This window comes from Microcaecilia unicolor, chromosome 9 (genome assembly GCF_901765095.1).
Source record: "Microcaecilia unicolor chromosome 9, aMicUni1.1, whole genome shotgun sequence".
Classification (NCBI taxonomy): Eukaryota; Metazoa; Chordata; class Amphibia; order Gymnophiona; family Siphonopidae; genus Microcaecilia; species Microcaecilia unicolor.
The window spans coordinates 112,215,725-112,232,288 of record NC_044039.1 but is presented as its reverse complement, the minus strand read 5'-3'; the positions used below and the strand labels follow the sequence as shown (position 1 = coordinate 112,232,288).

The window sequence follows — 16,564 nt, the reverse complement described above, 5'->3', positions numbered from 1 at the left end:
AGTGTTTCTAAAATCTTCATGTGATATACATTACTTATGACACTGGAAGTAGTATACTATTGAGACTCATTTTCGACACAAATAGGAAGATGGGCGTCCTTCTCACAGGGCTGCCCAAATCAGTATAATTGAAAGATGATTTTGGGCATCCTCAACTGCTTTCTATCGCAGGGACAACCAAAGTTCATGGGGGTGTGTCGGAGGTGTAGCAAAGGAGGGACTTGGGCGTGCCTAACACATAGACGTCCTCAACCCATAATGGAAAAAAAGAGCGTCCCTGACGAGCACTTGGACGACTTTACCTGGTCATATTTTTCTTACGACCTAGGCACAGAAAGGTGCCCAAACTGACCAGATGACCACCGGAGAGAATCAGGGATGACGTCCCCTTACTCCCCCAGTGGTCACTAAACCCCTCCCACCCTCAAAAAATATCTTTAAAAATATTTTTTGCCAGCCTCTATGCCAGCCTCAAATGTCACACTCAGAGCAGTATGCAGGTCCCTGGAGCAGTTTTAGTGGGTGCAGTGCACTTCAGGCAGGCGGACCCAGACCCATCCCCCCTACCTGTTACACTTGTGGTGGTAAATGTGAGCCCTCCAAAACCCACCTGTAACCCACTGTACCCACATCTAGGTGCCCCCTTTCAACCGTAAGGGCTATGGTAGTGGTCTACAGTTGTGGGCAGTGGGTTTTGGGGGGGGTTTGGGGGGCTCAGCACACAAGGTAAGGGAGCTATGCACCTGGGAGCTTTTTCTGAAGTCTACTGCAGTGCCCCATAGAGTGCCCGGTTGGTGTCTTGGCATGTCAGGGGGACCAGTACACTACGAATGCCAGCTTCTCCCATGACCAAAGGGCTTGCATTTGGTTGTTTCTGAGATGGGCGTCCTTGGTTTCCATTATCGCCGAAAATCAGAAACGACCAAGTCTACTACTACTACTACTACTACTATTTAGCATTTCTATAGCGCTACAAGGCATACGCAGCGCTGTACAAACATAGAAGAAAGACAGTCCCTGCTCAAAGAGCTTACAATCTAATAGACAAAAAATAAATAAAGTAAGCAAATCAAATCAATTAATGTGAACGGGAAGGAAGAGAGGAGGGTAGGTGGAGGCGAGTGGTTACAAGTGGTTACGAGTCAAAAGCAATGTTAAAGAGGTGGGTTTTCAGTCTAGATTTAAAGGTGGCCAAGGATGGGGCAAGACGTAGGGGCTCAGGAAGTTTATTCCAGGCGTAGGGTGCAGCGAGACAGAAGGCGCGAAGTCTGGAGTTGGCAGTAGTGGAGAAGGGAACAGATAAGTAGGATTTATCCATGGAGCGGAGTGCACGGGAAGGGGTGTAGGGAAGGACGAGTGTGGAGAGATACTGGGGAGCAGCAGAGTGAATACATTTATAGGTTAGTAGAAGAAGTTTGAACAGGATGCGAAAACGGATAGGGAGCCAGTGAAGGGTCTTGAGGAGAGGGGTAGTATGAGTAAAGCGACCCTGGCGGAAGATGAGACGGGCAGCAGAGTTTTGAACCGACTGGAGAGGGGAGAGGTGACTAAGTGGGAGGCCAGCAAGAAGCAGATTGCAGTAGTCTAAACGAGAGGTGACAAGGGTGTGGATGAGGGTTTTGGTAGAGTGCTCGGAAAGAAAGGGGCGGATTTTACGGATGTTGTAAAGAAAGAAACGACAGGTCTTGGCGGTCTGCTGGATATGAGCAGAGAAGGAGAGAGAAGAGTCAAAGATGACCCCAAGGTTTCGAGCTGAGGAGACAGGGAGAATGAGAGAGCCATCAACAGAAATAGAAAACGGGGGGAGCGGGGAGGTGGGTTTGGGGGGGAAAATGAGAAGCTCGGTTTTGGTCATATTTAATTTCAGGTGGCGTTGAGACATCCAGGCAGCAATGTCAGACAAGCACGCTGAAACTTTGGTTTGGATGCAAGGTGAGATATCAGGGGTAGAAAGGTAGATTTGGGAGTCATCAGCATTGAGATGGTAGGAAAAGCCATGGGATGAGATTAATGAACCAAGGGAAGAAGTGTAGATAGAAAAGAGGAGGGGACCAAGAACAGAACCCTGAGGTACGCCGACAGGCAGAGGAATAGAAGTAGAAGAGGATCCACCAGAGTGAACACTAAAGGTGCGGAGGGAGAGGTAGGAAGAGAACCAGGAAAGGACAGAGCCCTGGAATCCAAGTGAGGACAGGGTATCGAGCAGTATGTTGTGATCGACAGTGTCAAAAGCAGCGGAAAGATCAAGAAGAATGAGGATGGAATATTGACCTCTGGATTTAGCCAGTAATAGGTCATTGGAGACTTTAGTAAGCGCAGTTTCGGTTGAGTGGACAGGGCGAAAACCAGATTGTAATGGGTCAAGAATAGCATGTGAGGAGAGAAAATCAAGGCAGCGGCGGTGAACAGCACGCTCAAGTAATTTGGAGAGAAAAGGAAGGAGGGAGATGGGTCGGTAATTAGAGGGACAAGTAGGGTCAAGTGAAGGCTTCTTAAGGAGAGGTGTGACCACAGCATGTTTAAAGGCAGCAGGGACAGTCGCAGTGGAAAGTGAGAGTTTGAGAATGTGACAGATAAAAGGAATAAGAGTAGGAGAGATGGCATTAAGAAGGTGGGTGGGAATGGGATCAGAGGAACAGGTGGTACATTTTGAGGAAGAAAGGAGAAGTGTAGTTTCCTCAATAGTAACTTCAGGAAAGGAGGAAAGGGAATGAGGGGAAGGAGAGAGAGGGGAACGGACTAGTGGAGGGAGAGCTGGTGAGGTAGAGAAAGCAAGGTTTATCTTTTGACCCTTGTTGTGAAAGAATTCAGCAAGGGTCTGAGGAGATAATGAAGGGGGAGTTGGGGGAGGGGGCACCTTGAGGAGAGAGTTCAATGTGGTGAAGAGAAGTCGAGGATTAGAGCCAAGAGAGTTGGTCAGTTGGATATAATAATCCTGTTTGGCATGTAAAAGAGCAGATTGGAAGGAGGTCAGCATGAACTTAAAGTGTAAGAAATCAGCAAGGGCCCGAGATTTCCGCCAGAGGCGTTCGGCGGAGCGGGTACAGGAACGTAGGTAGCGGATATTAGAATTCAGCCAAGGTTGGGGTTTTGTACGCCTTACAGGGCGGGTCATCAAAGGTGCAACAGTGTCTAAGGCAGAGGATAGAGTATTGTTGTAAGAAGAAACAGCCTCGTTGACAGACGTGGATGGTGCCACAGTAGAGAGGAGGTTTGAAACATGGGAGGATAGAGATGAAGGGTCAATATCGTGAAGATTCCTAGATAAATTAGATAGGATAGGACGGGACTGGGAGGGAGGAGATTTAAGTGTGAAAGTTATAAGATGGTGATCAGAGGAGGGATGATCAGAGGCAAGGAAACTAGAAGGTGAACAGTTGGAGGAGAAGATGAGATCAAGACAGTGACCATTTTGATGAGTGGGGGAGGTGGAGCATAGTTGGAGATTAAAGGACGACGTTAAAGCGAGTAACTTGGAAATATAGGAGTTGGAAGGATCATTAGCAGGAATATTAAAGTCACCAAGGATGAGAGAGGGGGAGGAAGGATCATGGAAGAAGGCAAGCCAGGCGTCAAAGTCACTGAGAAAGGATGAAAGGGACTTATCAGGGGGACGATAAATGACCGCTATTCGAAGAGGCAGAGGAGAGAAAAGGCGGATAGAGTGGACTTCAAAGGAGGAAAAACAGTGAGATTGAGGTGGAAGAAGGGGTTGAAATCTGGAGGAGGGAGAGAGAAGTAGTCCAACACCGCCCCCACGGCCAGCAGGGCGAGGAGTATGTGAAAATAGATAACCGCCATGGCACAGGGCTGCAACTGAAGCAGAGTCATCAGGGCAGAGCCAGGTTTCTGTTATGGCGAGCAGATGGAGGTGACGCGAGATAAAGAGGTCCTGTATATAGGGGAGTTTGTCACAGATAGAGCGGGCATTCCATAGGGCGCAAGAGAAGGGCAGAGAAGAGGAGGGGAGTAGAGGAATAGAGATGAGGTTAGAGAGGTCACGGTGAGATCTGTAGAGTTTGGATAATAGTTGGTGAGGAGGGCCAAGATTGGGATTGATGTCACCAGCTGAGAGTAAGAGAAGGAGTAAAAGAGAGTGGAGGAGAGTAGGAGAGGTGTGGCCACGAAGGCGTCGAAGGCGAGTCTAGGGACGACCATCTCTAAGGATCACCTAAATTTCAGGATTTGGGCATCCCCGACCGTATTATCGAAACGAAAGATGGACGTCCATCTTGTTTCGATAATACAGGTTTCCTTGCCCCTCAGCAAAACTTGGGCGTCCCTTTCGATCATGCCCCTCCACACCATACTTTGTATTGCTATTCGAATATTTTTACTGCTGTAATTGCCTATTGCTCATGTTTGATCTATTCTGTCTGTACACCGCCTTGAGTGAATTCCTTCATAAAGGCAGTAAATAAATCCTAATAAATAAAAAAATAAAATAAATAAGAAGGCCAATTAACTATAAAGGATCTATGCACAGTTAATTAGCTCAAAAAGATATTCAGAAATACAGTTTTGCTAATAGTCTAGTTTCTCAAGATTGCAGTGCGCTTGATTTCCTCCACAAAATGCATCTTTCTTTTTGATTTCCTGATGGGGACTGAGGACCATTTATCCAACGCTGTCTTTCTCCCTCTTGCCTCATAGGTGGAGCTGACAGGCAGCAGCGTGTTTGACTATGTTCACCCAGGAGACCACGTGGAGATGGCGGAGCAGCTGGGTATGAAGCTTCCCCCGGGGCGAGGCCTCCTCTCACAGGGCACAGGAGAGGATGGAGCCAGCTCAGCATCTTCCTCACAATCTGAGACCCCAGAGCCAGGTGGGAATTGTAATCATCACAAGTAGGTTGGCAGGCAGGACCTTTACCAAATGATTGAGCTTTAGTTGCTGGCATGAAATGACTATAAATACTGTAGATTTAATGGTGTTTAACATTTCAGTGTGGTGCTCACTTCCATGCAGTAATTAAACAAGGAGAAAATCAGAAAATAAAGGAATTTTTAACAGTATAATAGTGCAGATCTAATTTTAGATGAATTTAAATATTAGTCTCCTTAATTTCTCTTTAATATCACCCCTTCTTTTTGGCATAGCTTTTATGCAGTCAATACTGTCATATAATAGGGATTCACATTCATTTGAAACATGAGAAATATAAGTAACATTTTCCACATTGTTTCATATCATCTTAAACCTGAAACAAAAGGGAAAAAACCCTGAAATGTTGTTTTTTCCCATTGTTAAAGGTGCATATTATGGGTAGAAAATCATCCAAAGGCACCCCCCCCCCCCCCCCATCACAACCTGAACTCCCATTGATCACTCAACACCCTCCGATAATCACTCAACCCACCTCCAACCCCTTTCTATCTCTTTCAATCCCAGCCTAAGTGTCATCACCCCCCTCTCCTCTCCCCACCACAGAAGTGGCAGCCAATCCTTCCCCCACTCCCAACTCCAGCCCCAGCTTTTACCGGGTTGTTGAAGCTCTAATGGAAGCACTCCAGTCACTCCTTCTTGTAGCTGTGCCAGGATTAAAATAGAACCCTTTATTCCTTGCGGTAATCTTGCCATATTACCACTAGGACGCAACTGCCAAATAAAGGCAAAATACTCTTATTTGGCAACTAGACCCCTAGTGGTAGTACTGAAAAATTACCACTAGGAGGCAGCGGCGCAGTTTTGAACCTGGTGCAGCAATCAGCAAGAGCGACTGGGGATCACTTCAGTTTCAATTACAGCATCAGAGAACCCAGTAAGAGCTGGTACTGCGGTCGACACATGGGGGGGTTGGGGAAGAGGGGTGATGATGACATTTGATGGGATTGGAAGGAGTCAGGGGTGGGTCCAGGTAATGATCAGAGGGGATTTAGGGTGTGTCGGGTGATGATCAAGGGGGTTACGAGTTGTGATGGTGAGGTTTGAGTGGTTTGCCACAAGCTTTTTTATATGTTTGGGTAGCCGGCAACCAAAACAAAGTTACACTGAAAAAAAAAGTTTGATAAACAAAAGAAAATGGAAAAAAAAAAACACGAACAACACAGGAAACTGAACAACTTTTTTTTAACATTACTTTTTTATTGAAATAATAGGCATTGAATAAAGACAAATTAGCCAACACAATTTTCACAAAATAAACATCGAACCACTGAAGAACTGTTTTGTCTGAATGCGCCTACATTAACAAGCAAAACTTGTTCCTCACCAAGAGTACCTGAAATAAGTTCTTCCAGATGTTCATTTACTAGAAAAAAAGAGAACATGCATGTAAGGCTGGGATAGATTCCTGTTTCTTTTATTTCAGCGTTAGAGAGGCACTTGAAAGATGTGAATAGATAAATTAAGGCTAGAAAAGAAAGGAGTAATGGCTACAGTTTTAAAATGCCTTTTCCACCCTCAGTATTTAATTAGATCAATTGTATAGAGTGCTGGGCAGAGGTCACATTCCTCATTGGAATTCTTTCCAGGCCTCGTATAGACTTTGCATTCTGAATGTTCCCATTTTCATTGTGTTGTACTGATGATAATTTAAGTATTAGGGGAAAATCCATTTATAAATTAAACAAAATGACTTGATATCCATCAGTCCCCTAGTTCATCAAGCTGTTCAAACAGGAGGAAGATTGGCTGGTCGGTTTGGGTCTTCGGAGAGCTCTGGTAATTAGATCTGTGAAGGATTCATTCTTTGCTGATTGGGGCTTTAAATTAATTGAAGTTCCACATTTGTGGTTTTGTCCTTTTTGTACTCTTTTTTTTTTTTGAGAAGATATTTCATATTCTTGTGTGTTGGAGTGCTTGGCCAAGCAGCAGTGGTTTAAATGTTAATTTTTCTCTGGAGAAGTTTAAGGGCTTTTTTTTTTTTTGTTAATGAATATGAGACTGGTGTGGAGTGCAAAGTTTTATTTGCTTTAACGTGGGGAAGACAGATTTTGAACTGCTGAAGAAATGCAAAAGAAAAGGTGCATCTGCATATGTTCAGTAGGGATGAGCAGTTGTTTGCAATGACATATCCCATGTCGTTGCATGCCGTTAAACAAAAATGAGCAGAAAAATCATGACGTGTTTTTTCATTTGCTGATCATAGTGTGCACTATTTGCAAGTAGAAAGCAACAAGGCAAGTGGTCCACCAAAACAAGAGGCAAACCTTATAAAAAGCAAACAGTCTTTATTTATATTCCAAAGCTCCCAGAGATTGAAATATCTGTGCCCGACATGGCCGTGTTTCGCATGGAAAAGGCTGCGTCAAGGGCAGAGTTACCAGCTGGTGGAAAAATACAGACTTCACCAGTGTGGTCCAACAGATAAAAACATTAGAGGCAATGCACATACTCCCCGATATTCAAAACCATTGGCCACTGTCGTTTTTCAAAATGGCTGCCGAGACTTTCCCACGGTAGTCTCGCAGGTCTTGGCAGCCATTTGTAAAACACAGCGGCGTCAGGCAGAGAAGCAGCAGCAGACAGGAAAGAGTGGGATTCTTTCCTGCCCCTACAGAGGCCACAAGACCCCCAGGGCCCTTCAAGGTAGAAACGCCAGGGAGGGCTGTAGTGTGCAGAAGCGGTAGGTAACCGGGCAGAACCTCTGAGCCCCCTGGAGCCCCCGGGCCAGTTGTCCAAATGCTCAGTCTGCCTCTGTTGAATGCTGATTTTTTTTCTGCACCAATTTTTGAGCGCCATTTACTGAATTTAGCCCTTTTTGTAAAGAGGGCGCATTGTGTGCTCTTTCAGAACACTCTTAATGACATTGCCTCCAAAGCAAAACAAAATAAAACAAGCCATGCTGCAAATGACACGGAAAATGATTTGAAACAAAAATTGGGGGGGGGGGGGGGCATTCTCACCTGGGTTGGAGCCAGGCCCATGATCCCAAAATTGGACTTGCATTGTTGCATGTGGGAGTTATCTTTCTTCCAGATGGATTGACAGACAGACAGACTGAATCACTGCTGTAGTGCTTTCAGACCTGAATAAGAAAAATACAGCATAAAGTTGATAGGAAACTTGTGTGGTTTGATGAGAGCCATTAGGGCAGTGGTTCCCAAACCTGGTCCTAAAGGCACCCCAGCCAGTCAGGTTTTCAGGATATCTACAATGAATGCTCATGAGAGAGATTTGCTTGCAATGGAGGCAGTGCATTCAAATCTCTCATGAATATTCATTGTGGATATCCTGAAAACCTGACTGGCTGAGGTGCCTCCAGGACCAGGTTTGGAAACCACTGTATTAGAGAATTTCCTTGTTATTAGCAGACCATTTACTAAATTAACGTCACCATAAACACTTTTATACCGTACTATTCCCTCCTCTATCTTTTCATCCGAAAGATGCACTTCATTCTTTAATGGATTTATTTCAATTTATTACCTACCTTTTTAAAAGAATATCATCCAAAGCAGTGTACAGCATAAACCAGTGGTATTTTCATGGTACACATATAAGTTAGTATTTTATATCAAAATATTAGCCCAGGTTTGATCATTATGTCAGGGAAACTAGGGAAGTGTTTGTGTGATGTTTAAGTAAATGAGTCATCTGTTCCTAACTACCCCTCGCTTTACCTGCCACTTCAGACATTGTGCTCCCTTTCTGTACAGCCTGGAGCCCAGGGCTTCCCAAACCGGTCTTGGTGACCCCACAACCATATTCACAATGAATATGCATGAGATAAATTTGCATAGATTGAAGGCCAGGTCTACGCTAATTGGTCTACTGCATATTTTGTTTGTTTTATTGTTTCTGTAGGTCACCTAGAGACATTGTTTTGCACTTGGCAAACTACAGTAAAATTGATTAAATACATAAGTAGATAAAATGTTGATATTGTGGAGCTCCAGTCCAACTAGCTGTTGTGTTCCCAGGACAGGTTTGGAAAGCTGTACTCTAGCAGATACCTTCTGGTGCTCTCAACTAGGGTTGCAGACTGGCTACAGCATTAAAGAACCAGGGGTGTACGTTCGTTCGAAATGGCATAAAAAATGTCAACAATATATTCCATGCCATTTCATGTCGTTGGCCCAGGTTTCATTATAAGATAGACTTCCACTGCTTAGCCTTGGGGCGTCTAAATGGAATTGCCCCCTAACTGTTTAGCACACTTTAGTAAATAAGCTCCTTAATATCTAAATATCTTCATTAATGCAATCTGTCCTAACATCACTATCAGCTTTTACCACTTTTTTTTTAAAGGTCAAACAAAAACATTTTTATCCAAGTTTTATTTTCAAGACTCTTTTTTTTTTTGTATGGCATCAATAATCTTTGGGGTGTTCAGAGCCGGAGATGGTGATCTGTAATTTTGTAGGGGGATGGGGAGGATTTAAATATGCAATTACTATGAAAATGAAGAGGCCAGTGAGTACGGAAGGTGTCGGGATCTGTGATGTGCTCAGTGTAGCATTACTGACTGACTAAAATCTAAATAACGTTTGGCATTGTAATAAAAGGGAATAAGTGAGTAACCCAGTCTAGCAGGCAGTGAGACTTTGCCATAATAAGAATTTGCTTTTCTATCTTTTTTTTTCCCCACTAGTGGCAGGTCCTTGCCTTGTCCAGTAATCAGTCTGAGGAATAACGAATTGAAAAAATGTGAGGAGGGCCAACAAAGGCTTCCCAGAGCCTCTTTGGTATGAACCCCACAGCCTCCAATTTGGCGATAATGTCCTAGACAGTGAATTACTGAAAAAACTTCCTAAAACAATGAAGGGCCCATTTTTGTTTTAAAAAAGCTGGAGTTTCTAAATTTAAGCCCCTAAATTAAGCTCCTAATTTTCTGACCTATTTCGGCTAGTTAGAAGCTTAAGTTTTCAGCTGCAAATTCATTGTAATTTGGGAACTTTAGGGGTCCTTTTTTCTAAGCTGCGGCAAAAGGGGGCCTGCGCTGTCTTCAGCACGAGTTTCTGATGCATGCTGAGGCCCCCTTTTACTGCAGTGGGTAAAAAAGAAATGGCCGTGCAGTCATTTTGCGGGAGAGCACTTATTGAGGTGGCGATAAGGGCTCCTGCACTAATCCAGCGGTAACTGGACAGCGCACAGCACTGCCGGGTAAACACTGGCGCTACAAAAATTTTTAAAAAGATTTCTACGCCGGAAATGATGCGCACTGGGGTTGGGAACTACCACCAGGTTGCTGCGGTAGCCTGGCAGTACTTCCTGTTTAGTGAGCGGTAAGTCCGAGTTTGGCTTAGTAAAAGACCCTCTAAGTTATGCTTATAAATTTAGGTCTAAAGAACAAAAAGTACCAGGGGCCTTCAAAAAAAGGGGGTAACACCTTTAATCATATAGTTAGTTGAAAACAATCCTTGAATGGGCCCTTGAATGGATACATAAAAGGAATTTTCTCAATATTAGGGGTGCTCAAGCACCCACAGCACCCACAGAGCCGGCCCCTATTCTCCCACGTTATTGCCCATGTTATCTCTGCTGTGTGCTAATGAGAATGCATGACCTGCAGTAAAATACATTAAAAACATCACCTGTAAGTTCTGCATTAAATCTGAGGTTAGCGCACAGGAATGTCCCATATTAAAACATGTTAAGCCCAAACTTTACCGCACTTTACTAAAAGTGCCCTACAAGTTAGACGCATAAATCATTTGATTATCAGACCCAACGTGTTAAAAAAATGTATCTGCATCATCTACTCCTTGAAGTCCTTGCCACCCAGATCTGTGAATGCTCAGCTCAATGCCCCATCTTTCCCACTGTGAAACCTTAAAACTGCCTTGCCTTTCTAAACAAGCGCACAAGATTTTTAGTCTTTCTGTACAGATCTGTTTTGTTCAGTGGCTACAATCCTTTAATTCTATGCTTGCTCATTGTGCAAAGAAAACACTAAACAGAGGCTTCCCTCAACTTGTATCTGTGCTCTAAACTGATGCTATGTCAAGCTCTAAAATGCAACCTAAAATACTAAACTACACTGTCATGTAGAGAATGACAAGGGGACAAAGTTTGGCCCCGTCCCTGCCCGCTATGTCCCCATCCCCGCTTCATCCCCGCAGGCCCTGTCTCCATCTCTACCCCATCCCTGCAGGCTCTGTTTCCATACCTGCCCCGTCCCCACACTGGGTCAGACCAATGGTCCATCTAGCCCAGTATTCTGCTTCCAGCAGTGGCCAATCCAGATCATAGTACCTGGCAGAAACTCAGTGGCTTCCCTCAATAACAGACTATGGACTTTTCCTCCAGAAACTCGTCCAAACCTTTTGTAAACCCAGATACGCTAACCGCTGTTACCACATCCTCCAGCAATGAGTTCCAGAACTTACCTATTCTTTGAGTGAAAAAAATATTTCTTCCTATTTGTTTTAAAAGTATTCCCATGTAATTTCATTGAGTGTCCCCTGGTCTTTGTATTTTTTGAAAGAGTTAAAAATTGATTCACTTTTACCCATTCTACACCACTCAAAATTTTGTAGACCTCAATCATATCTTCCCTCAGCTGTCTCTTTTCCAAGCATATTACCCATGATTAAGAACACAAAAACATAGGGTTAGATATTCAAAGTGATTTAAAAAATCAGAAATAGCTTCTAGCCATTTAAATCACTTGTTTGGAGCCAAATGGGCATATTCAGCGGCATTTAACCAGACAGTGCCACTGAAAATACCCAGTTAGCACTCAAGCCAAAAATGGCTATTTTGTGGGTGTTCCTGGGGCAGAGTCAGTACTTAGAGGTCCTTTTACCAAGCTGCGGGGAAAAGGGCCCTACACTAGCGGCGGGGGACATTTTTCCCACATGCCAGGGCTCTTTTTACCACAGCGGGTAAAAAGCCCCCAGACACACATGGCCATGCGTTAAGAGAACTCTTACTGCATGGCCATGCGGTGGGGAGCCCTTTCTGCCACCCCTAGAGGTGGCGATAAGGGCCCCCATGTTAACCCAGCGATAACCGGGCAGCGCACAGCGATGCCCGATTACCGCCGGGTTACTGCCACTTAAGCCATTTTTGGGGCGTTTTCTTTTTCCCCTGGAAATGGTGTGCGCTCGGGGTGGGATTACTGCCGGCGGCCGCATTGGGCCAGCGGTAGTCTCTGTAAAAAGGCCCCTTAGGTAGTTAAGTGCTGATATTCAGGATAACCACATAAATAGGAACGCATAAAAGTTTTCAGGTTTATTCAAAGATTTGATATACCACCATCAAGGCAGTTTACAATACAATCAATAATTATTATGGGAAAGGAAAGCAAGTACAATAAAAAAAACAATAGGCAAGAGAGGAAAGGAGCTGAGGTACAAGGTACTTGTAGTGGCCAAGAGCCAAGAAGGACGCTGCTATGTGGGTATGGCCTGGACCCACTGGTGGTGGAGCAGAGTGACAGTTGAAGACTAAGGTGAACAGATGGGCCTTCAGTTGGGATTTAAAAGTGGATAATGTAGTCTTCAGCTGTAGTGACTTTGCCTGTTGAGCTTCGCTCTGTGCAGAATATTGCTCAATTCAGGAAAGAATTTAAACCCCACATGTTTCCTCAAGCATATGGGTCATTAGATTAATGATGCTGTTTTATTTTTGGTAGTGGATGACTCTGTATTAGTGCTGAGTTATTTATTGTATTTTATGTTGTTTGGTTTATACTGTTATATCTTATTTTGTATATATTTTTTGTTCCCCGCTTAGAATGTTTTAGATATAGCAGGTTAGAAATAAAATTTTATTGCTATTATTATTATTATTCCACAGCTGAGGACCCATAATATGGGAGCGGACTGTACAAAGCTGAAAACAGGAAGAGGGGACTTGTAGAAGATGCTTTTGAGTGGAGCGTAGTAGTCGCAGGGGGCAGTAAGATGTCAAAAGTCAGGACAGGTAGGACAGCTGACTGGAGTGAAGAATCTTGTGGACTAGGAGAAGGGTTTTCAAACACAGTCCTATTTTTATATGGTTCATCATAGCCTCTTAAGTATTGAATACTTCACTGAACTGGTTATGTTTTCCCTGGCCGCGTTTTCCCAGATATTCAGTGCTAGAACCTGGACATAACATAGTAAATGATGGCAAATAAAGACCTGTACGGTCAATCCAGTTTGCCCAACAAGATAAACTAATTTTACATGGTATGGCTCAGCATTGAATATTGGCGCAGAAAGCCAGCAGCGGTCAAAAAAAGACGCTGAGTGCCGCTGACTGGATATCTACCTCATTAGAGCTGCCAGACTGGGTAGAACCAAAAGAACATCCAGACCAGCACCCTGCCTCCAACAGTGGCCAATCCAGGCCATGAGTAGCCAGCAGGATCCCCAAGAAGAACAAAATTCCATGCTGCCAAACCCCAGGGATCAGCAGTGGCTTTCGCTAGGTCTGTTCTAATACGGTTTATGGACTTTACCTCCAGGAACTTGTAGAAACCATTTTAAAATGCTGTTTGTACTCATCGATATAACCAATTAGCATTTATATTTCACACTTTATCATGGTGGGTAGTGTGAGCTCATTTTCAGACTGGCTTAGGAGCTCACGTATTAAAGGTTTTCTCCCATTTTGAAGATAAGTTTATAAAATTCATTTTTGCACTTGTGTGGCCTCTTATAGAGCACTGAGCAGAACTATTCCCTCCAAGCTGAGCGGGAGTCCCTCAACCACACTGCCACAAACACTTATGATTTTATATTTAAATCTGTTTATTAACAGCCATGATCACTCCAACACCACCCTTGTTAGCATGATCCAAAAAAAGATGCCGAATGGGAAATCATCCAGTATTTTTAAACTTCAAACTTGTGTTTCATTTTTGAAAATTGCCTACTCTCCCCATGGGTAAAAGTACACACCGGTGGTACTTGGAGTTTGTGTGGCTGTCAGGACCTATTGTTATGCTTTCACTGCAGCTACCGCCCTAGGCACTCTCTTAACCTACCTAATGGCAAAGCTAGCCCTGAGCAATGCTGTATTTTTCAGCATACCAGGGTGGGGGGAGGGGGACAGAAACAAAGGCAGCCTTGTATCACTAGAAGGGTCTCTGAGACTAGGCTTTGCTCTTTATTTCAGGAGCAGGTGGAAGGGAGGGAACTATTGAGGGGCTGTGTTTTATTCTCCAAGCCTAAATACCTAGATCCTGAATGATTTGGTTTTCTGAAGACTTCCTGCTGGTTTTCTCATCCCAAGTCGGATTCTGAAGTCAGGCTCAGGAGCCACATTGCTAAGGCTGCATCCAACCCACCCCGGTCCCAAGGCAAAAAGCAAGTGTATCTGCAGCACTTACTGCTGGACTGCAAATGTCAAACAGAAGGTAGAATGGATTTAATATTAGTACTGGCCAGGGTGCTGAGGGGGCTGTTAATAATGTCATGCCAGTTATTGGTCTGAAGCCTTTAGAAACCAAAGAAAAAAAAGGCAACGATTTCCAGCTGGGGAAAAACACCACAGTGCTTCAGATTTTATTGTCTCTATATTTCCAGGCATGTCGCACTGTCTTTCTCTAACAATGCAATCCCTTTTCATCTGGCAGCGATATTGGGGATTATTAACTAGCCGGATAATAGCTGAGTGATGAGTCCACATGCTACCACTGGCAGCCAGGGGCCTGCTCATACATTGAAGCACTAAATAAGCATTTTCGAAGCCATCTAGCTGCGTTAAAATGGATTAATGCGCCTAAACTTCCTGTATGAACACTGCCCTCCTCGGCTGAGAGTAATTAAGGTCTTCTATTGTGCAATTGCTTTTAGTCAGACTCTGAGGGTGGGTGTGTTTAGGTCAGAGGAGGAATGCACTGTCCTTTTGAACACCAAAATTCGAGTCAATTTTCAAACAGCAGTTAGTTGCATTTTCAGAAGAAATGCCATTTTTAACTGAAGAAAAGCTCTGGAACGAGGAGGCGTATGATCAAGATAAGAGGAAACAGGCTTAGAAGTAATCTAAGAAAGTATTATTTCACAGAAAGGGTGGCAGAAGCGTGGAATGGCCTCCCAGTGGAGGTTGTGGAGTTGAGAACTGCGTCAGAATTTAAATAGGCATGGGATAAGCACGTGGGATCACTTAGGAAAAGGAAGACTTTTGGGTTACAGAGGATGGGCCATTTGGCCTTTAACTGATGTCATGTTTCTATAAAACTATATGTGAATTTCAGTACACATATACAAGAGAATTCTATAAATGGTGTTTAAAATTGCACACGCAAATTTAAGTAACAAGTCTGTTATGGCGCTAGCAATCAATTATTAGTGCTATTTGGCAATAATTTGGATTTAAGCACACATCTTGCTAAATGCTATTCTATAAAGATGCGCACATAAATCCTTTGGAACACAGCTGAAAAGGGGGCATGGCCATAGGAGGGGTATGAGTGGGTCAGGGGGCTTTCACTTAAGATGTGTGCACTAATATAGAATTCACAGGATTGGGAATTTATGTCAGGGTTCAGTTGGTGTAAATCCTCGCACCTAAAAGTCGAGTGCGGATCCAGGCACTACACACTATTCTATAAATGGTGCCCAACTCAGAGCTCACTCTCGGAAAACAGTGAAGGTGACACCATGAGACAATGATGCTGTGTGGTCTAGAAGATTTATTAAACAGCACTACACCTTGACTTTAGACTCAGCATCACAAGTCTTGAGAAGTTCTTGTAGCGGTATTTAATACATTCCATGATAACAAGAGACACAGATAGACTGATCTACACAACACAGAACAACTCCCGAGGCAGGCCACTGGCCCGAAACACAGCTGTGTCAAGTCAAGGTGTAGTGCTGCCTGCTGTTTCATAACAGGTATTAATTGGTTTATAATCATCCACCTTGCTCTGCCACTAAGGTCCCTATGGGATGATTCTATAAGGAGCCATCTAGTTTCAGGCAGCAGAAAGATGTGTAAATAGTGATGTTCTAGCCATTTATGCATGTAAATAACTTCTTATAGAATACTGACTAGAGGAAACGTGTACACCAAGATCTGGTGGCATGTACATGGGCAACGTTTGTGGGCAGAGCTCAAAGGTGCACATGTAATTTTTAGTATTCTGTCATTTACACACATTCATGCCAACATCTAAATACCAAAATAATAATGTGTCCCAGGCAGTTGTTGCTTAAAGTACAGTTTGTTAGTAGAGTGAGAATCCCTTCTATCTCCCTATCCTCAAGTTTTACCACACTCTCAACAATTCATTATTAAATCCTTCATGTAAAGGATCATCAGACTTCACAGCACCAATGTTGCTTATCAAGTTTTCAAAAGCAGCAATGTGCAAATCTTCATCGATCCAGTTTTTTTCCTTTTTTCATTTACCATTTAGTAACTTCTAAAACAGTATAACTTTAAGAATAGTCCAAATGTTAATTGATCGCACTAGCTGCGCTAGTGCTACTTAACTGGCAGCTGATTTCTAAGCCGAGAGAATCTCCAGGTGGTAATAAGCAGGGCTCCTGAATCGCAATGCATGGATAAGATGATGGTGCAAGAAAAAGGGCTTTAGATTTGTTAGTACAATCTAAAGGACAGAAGGACAAAGAGTACAGTTAATCAAAAAGTTGGGGCAGTCTAGATTTCTTGGATAGAGGTACAATGGTTAGGTGCCGAAAGGACAAAGAGTACAGTCAAGCAGCATTATTCAATAGCC

At 43.6% G+C, this 16,564-nt stretch overlaps 1 protein-coding gene across 1 annotated transcript in view; it reads left to right on the top strand.

The window, feature by feature from the left end:
- The window catches only part of NPAS3 (neuronal PAS domain protein 3), a 1,265,871-nt gene that overhangs the window by 960,466 nt on the left and 288,841 nt on the right, over positions 1–16,564 (top strand). Inside the window, exon 6 of the mRNA XM_030213689.1 lies at positions 4,654–4,825. Within this exon, the coding sequence (XP_030069549.1) occupies positions 4,654–4,825 (172 nt within the window). The remainder of the gene's footprint in view (positions 1–4,653; positions 4,826–16,564) is intronic.